Raw genomic sequence first — 6648 nt, forward strand, 5'->3', positions numbered from 1 at the left:
TTGTCATTCAAACTAAAACTATGCTTCTTAGTTTATAAATCATTATTAAATCACAAATTACTATATATGTATAATAAATTTATTGACTTTTAAAATAATTATCTTAAAAATTATACTAACTTTAATTTATAATTAAATAAATAAAAATATTTTATACTGATAATGCATAACCATTGAATTATATATTGCTTCTGCTCCATTATAATTATTGTGAAAGAAAAAATGTCCTAAATGTCATATTAGTTTTTTTAATGTAACATTATTTACTTTTTTACTTATATCTCTTATATATTAACAATGAACTTTAAAACCTATAAATGAATTAATGATGATGCAAAAAGATTATTAATTTTATAAAACTATTATTTTTTTATCTATTTATTATTTTTTATTAATTTGTGTAATACAATATAGAATGAAAATTATTTTGGGACGGTGATATATAATATTATTTATTAGCGAAACAAACATTAAAATTTTTATTCAATAATAAAAATATATTAAGGTCAAATATTATTATTATTATTATTATTATTATTATTATTATTATTATTATTATTATTATTATTATTATTGGTGTAGTACAAAAAATAGCATATTATTTTATTAAGAATTAGTTATTGCTATTTAATTTTAAGCCAATCCAAAACTCGAGCTTTTAAGCGATCTTTATGGTCTTGCTAATTGGTTGGTTATTCAATACCAACTTGCTTCAATGCATGAACATGAAGGTTGGAATCGCATCTTTAACTATTGAGACAAAGAAGCATGAGTATTGATTGGCTTGCAAATTGAACCCTTGCCCCATGAGTTTTGCTGCCGGGTACTTATGTAATCCTTCCATCATGACAAATTATTGTATGCACCAACCTCACTACTACAATTATCAAAATTACATTTATATCTTATTATTTTATGTTCTAGTTTAAATCTAACGGCATGATGATTATGTTTGTGCTAGCTATGTTTTTTTTCTTCACTATGACACCCCACGATCACCTAGGTTTCAACTTTGATTAACAATATCTACATTATGAGCTAGCATTGCTCAATGGTGCAAAACCTTTTGTAAGAATAATCACGAAGTCGATGCGGAATATATATATATATATATATATATATAGAGAGAGAGAGAGAGAGAGAGAGAGAGAGAGAGAGAGAGAGAATTAACGAGAATCAAGCCTGAGTCAGTGGAATAACGTAGTCGCCAAAATTTATTTTTTTAATCGGTAAAAATAAAAAATAACATCAAAAAAATTTATAATATTCATGGATCCGGCTCAACCAACTGAATTCCTTTTGTACTTATCAAAATTTGTTTAATGGTTTCATAGCATACCATTTATGACTTGAGTGCTTTTTTAAAAAAATTCTCATCCTACAGAAACTTGGCTAGATTTGTCTAAACCTATCAATATCATTACCAACACTACCCATCAGTCATTACTACCACCACCAAGCAATTACTCTCCCCATTGCTACTGCGATACACTAGTTAACCTCCATTAGTAATTAATTGTTAGTACTCTCATCATTATTATTATTACTACTATATCAATATAATACCACCATCATTGCTGCCAACACATACTAAAACCATTGTCACACGCACCCATGGCTCTTACTACCACATTTTCACTGTACCATGCACCCTTTTTTCACCAAGTGAACTTGAATAAAGAAATAATGTGTGGTTTGAGTTTGAATTTCAAATGTAAGAATTAAAATTTAAAAACTAAAAATCACGAGGTTTTTGAAACTATTGAAATTTCATACCTTGTTTTAATATTCAAAGGTTTTAAAACTTGAAAGTATCAACCACCTAAACATGTCACGAGAGTTTTAGAAATTATTCCCCTTCATAACTCTAGCATCGTGTGTATATCTAATGAATCAATTCTGCTGAGCGAAAAATTATTACATCATTCAAGATTGCAACATTTATACTAGTTTTAATCAATCTTTTGGTAACACGCAACTAAATTTTTTAACTTTCATAAATAAAAAATAATCGGGATTAGGTATCACTTGAAAATTAACTATAATCATAAAAAGGTAGTGATCCCGAACCGTATTATAATTTCTCCTACCAACCAGTTAGCCAATGGAGAAGGTATATATCTTAGATATAGCCACCTATGTGATTCTCCACATTTAATTTAATTAAGTGAGCCCTTTCAACCGTTGCCTTCTCCAACACACATAATTATGATTGAATGCTATTGTGCTTTTAAAGTACACGTCTTGCAAGAATTTTAACCCTTTCACAAAATAGAACACAGGGCCTTATATTAGATAGTTCAATTTTCATTCTCTGAAAGTACTTTTTGCAAAACTCCAAGGACCAGTACAAATAACCCGTGGCCTACTGCAAAATTACAAGTACATTAGAGGAAAGAGTAGGGTACGTCAAGGGTAGGAAGGTCATTTCAATTCTGCGAGCGAACATTAATTAAAAAGTTCGCTATTCGTCATGATGGCAAAGGAAAATAAAACAAACGAAGACAAAAAAAAAAAAAAAAAAAAGACTGAAAAAGCCTTTCATTTCACAATTTCACCACCAAGAAGTTTGGTGCATTCTAACCGATCGACAAAAAGGATCATTCATGATAATTCTTTCAACCCAAAGTAAGAAAACAAAACAGATTGAATGAAAGATAAAAGAAAAGCCTAAATTATATACAAACGATATATAAATAGGGGAAACTGAATCCTTTGTCTTTATCCTCTATGATATATCATAATATCATGTTATATATATGATATGTAATTAAAAAACCCGCCAAAAAAAATGTCTTCTGATGCCAAATCATGAAGAGGCTATTTGATGGGCTTGGGCTTGGACCTGGCCATTAGGGAAGGGCAATATTCTGGGCTTGCTTAGAGACAATTCCACTGGGATTTGAGAAGAAGCATTGTTGTTAACTATAGAAGTTTGGTTGGTTGTGGTGGAATTTGTGGCTACCCTTTCACAAGAGGGGCACATGGTGAGAGTGGTGGCTGGAAGCTGCATGTAGAAAGGTTGAGAAGATTTTAGGGCTCTGAGTTCTTGAAGTTCCTTTTGCAACCTCCTATTCTCTTCTGTTAGGGTCTCACAGCATCTCTTCAAATACTCACAATCCACTTCTGTTTGCTTCAACTTTGTCCTGAAAATCGCATTCCCAAATCAAACACAATAACAAGAAAAATGTTTAAAATACATTTCTTAATTAACACATTTTATTTAACATTTTCTTTAATAATAATGAAAAATATTAAGAACACATTTTTTTAATATACTACTTTGAACATATTCTCTAACCATAAGTCCATAACCATATTAATGGCTTTCCTAAAAAAAAAAAGTAAATTAAGGTAGTTATTAATGTTCTTACCTGGCCCTTCTGTTCTGAAACCAAACCTCCACTTGACGAGGACGGAGATTCAACTGTTTAGCCAAAGCAAGTTTTTGCTTCTGTAAGTAAGATTAAAATTAAATATTAGTAAATTAATACTAATTAATAATAAAGAAACAGTATGTAAGACCCAGTAATAGAAAAATAAAAGGGTCGAATTTCAAATCAACATACATTTTAACTAATAAAAATCCTCTTATCTAACTTATCTAGAAGCTGAAGGGCATATAGTTTATTTAATCTTAATTATTTATCAAATTTATCCAAACAGGAAAAAAAAACACACAAGATTGTATATGTTGTGTGGACTTACGGGATTGAGAGTGGTGTGTTCTTTGAAACTTTCTTCGAGAAAAGCTGATTGTTCTTTGGAGAGTCTAAGTTTCTTCCTCGTGGAGCCATTTTCATCGTCATCACTCGCTCTACCCTCAGCCTCTTGCTGCTCTCTCTTGTTTCTGCTTCCGAACTCCGCCGCATTACCGTTCCTGGTGCAGAAATCCATCTGAAACGGTGACACCGCGCTGTTCGGCGACGACGACAGCGACGTGCCGTCGTCGCCATCCTCCGCGGTGGCCGCGGGAAATAGGTTCACGTCCAGAACCCTCGCCGCTCCACCACCTATCATAACCAACAAAAAAATACAAAGTATTTAACAACACATTTTTTTATAACAATCTTTTCATAAAAAAAAAAATCAAATATTCTTTCCCATCTCCATTTATCTTCATAAAAAAAATAATTTTACTCAAACTACGTTGTCGTTGTCAGATACTAAGAGTAAGAGTGTGTTTGGATAAGGATTGTATCCACGATATTAAACCCAAAAATTACATTTTTCAAAACAAAAACATCAAAACAAGCATGCTGCAGTTTGAACGTTGGCCTTGGATTCAAGTAAACACCTTTTACAAATAAATGTTTTTTTAATAAAAAGTTAAATACTAAACGTGCAGTAATATTGAGTGAACCATTTTGAAAGTGTGAAGAAGGGTGAAAAAGGGAGAGAGGAGATTATTTACATGCTTGGGTGAGCCAAGGGATCCGAAGGTGAGAGGGAGGATGTTGTTGGGGTCTGAGAACCGGAGAGAAAGGAAGAAGGTCGAGCTGAACCGGTGGATCTGAAGAACCAGAAGCGGTTCCTCTCTCAGAATCGCTTCTTTTCTCGGCGAAACTCGGCGCCAAGCAGAACCCAGGTGGGTCCTTGTTGGGGGGTAAAGTCACCGCCTTGTCGAGAAATGTAAAGGACTTGGACGTGTCTCCTAAACTCAAAGCCAGCTCCATCACGGAAAAACAGTTTTAGTAATTGTCGTTAAATATGTGGCGACAAGAGAGAGTGGTTCTTGTTGTTGTTCAAAGGAGAAAGGAGAAAGCGCATTCGCTTGTTGTTGCTGCAGAAAAAAATACCCTCTTCTTTCTTCTTCTTGTGCTTAGAAGAGGAACGACACTGGGGTTTTTATTTGTGCTCTTCTCGCTTCTTCTTCTTCTTCTTCTTTTTCCTTTGTGGGAATATAAAGATTGACCGACAAACGCAGGTTGACAAAGGCACGTGAATCCATTTAAATATTCAACCGTTTTCATGCCCTCCCTTCCTTCTCCCACCACCACACTCGGATAAAAAATTCCTCCACAATACCCTCACAATTCTTTTTTTTTTTTAATTAGTGAAATTGGTTTCTCAAGTGTGACTAATAAATTAGTTTTTGAAAAAACTGAAAAAATATAAATTTGTTTTTGAATATATAAAATATAAGATAAATTAATTATATTTTATTATTAAATTATAATATTTAAAGATTAATTTAATAATATATTATGTTTTTATTAATTAATTTAATATTAAGTTGTAGAGATTAATTTATTATATTTTTTATACATTTACAATTAAAATTGAATTTTTCATTTGATTAGATAATGGGATTCAAGATTTTTTTTTTTCTGTTTGTATATATGTTTACGGTAGCTTTGTGTACACTCCTCAAGAGTGTATACACCACCAAAATACATAGAAAGAAAAAACAAAGTTCATACCGACAATTTCGAATGACAAAACTACACTAATATGTTTTTGACATATTTTTTCTACTTTTTTTTTATTTTTCTCTAAGTATCATTTTTTTCCTATTATTAGTTATAGAGGTGACCGTAGATACAATATGAAAATAAAAACTAAAATTATTTATGTATTAAGAATTATTAATATCACATTTTTTAACATGTTCCTTCGATCATATTCTTTATAATTAATTAATTTATTGAAATCACAAAATTTGGTAGGTTTTACTCTTATTTAATAAATCTGATGCATAATTTTATATTTTTTAAAAAAATTTAATCAATAATAAAAAAATTTATTAAAAAGTATGTTACTAAAATTCCTCCATATATATTTATTTAACATCCAGTAATGTTATTTTTAATATGAATTATTCCATAAAAGTTAAATTATTTAACAATTAATCATTATTGTAAAGATGAAAAAAAAAAGTTAAAACTAAATAAGTCACAAGGCATTACAAACATTTTTTGTTATTTTTGGTGTAAACAATTGTGCCAAATTTGCAAATATTTCAATAAATTAGGTTTACCGTATGCCCATATCCATTACATTTTTAACCTAACATACACCCGAAGAAAGAAAATGCTTTATAATTAAGAAAATGCAATTTTCTGATTGAAAATTATGCTTTATTATAACATATGGTTTATATAATGTTGTATTTTAGCATTATTTTGTGTCTTTGGAATTCAGAAATGATCGATAATATAAACTTAGGAGAATCTAGGATGAATGAAGAAAAATATTTTTTTTTCGAACAAGAAGAAAAATAATCAGTGGTCAGAAAAGCCGCCTGGGATTCTATTATTAGTTATCTTCCAGTTTATACCGTTTTGGATTCAATCCGATTAGCCCTATTTTTAAGTTTTTTTATTTCATGGGTTGGTAAACCTTACTTGTATAATAATTTTAAGAAAATGGCCATTATATGTCTTGATTATATTTTTATTATTTTTTATTACACCACTTTTTTTTATTTATTTATTTTTTCTTTCTATCTTCTACATTCAAAACAAAAAGGAATTATACCCTTGTCATTATTCTATATGATCTGGAGCTTTAAAAGATTACTATAAATAACAAATTTTTTCTTTAAATATTTAACACAGTTAAATAATTAATTTAAAAAATTTAATAATATAGTGATCTACATACTTAATAATTACTGTTATCTTAAACTAATTGAAAGAGAGGTAC

General features: G+C 30.0%; 1 protein-coding gene across 1 annotated transcript; it reads right to left on the bottom strand.

The window, feature by feature from the left end:
• Window positions 1-2515: 2515 nt before the first annotated feature.
• Window positions 2516-4937, bottom strand: LOC114366925 (homeobox-leucine zipper protein HOX11-like). Its single transcript, XM_028323963.1, has 4 exons — window positions 4415-4937; window positions 3709-4013; window positions 3375-3454; window positions 2516-3146 (listed from the first exon to the last, which is right to left on the bottom strand). The coding sequence occupies exons 1-4, from the start codon at window positions 4674-4676 to the stop codon at window positions 2810-2812; spliced, it is 984 nt and encodes a 327-aa protein (XP_028179764.1). The 5' UTR covers window positions 4677-4937; the 3' UTR covers window positions 2516-2809.
• Window positions 4938-6648: the final 1711 nt, after the last annotated feature.

The sequence above is a fragment of the Glycine soja genome, chromosome 9, assembly GCF_004193775.1.
Source record: "Glycine soja cultivar W05 chromosome 9, ASM419377v2, whole genome shotgun sequence".
Lineage (NCBI taxonomy): Eukaryota > Viridiplantae > Streptophyta > Magnoliopsida > Fabales > Fabaceae > Glycine > Glycine soja.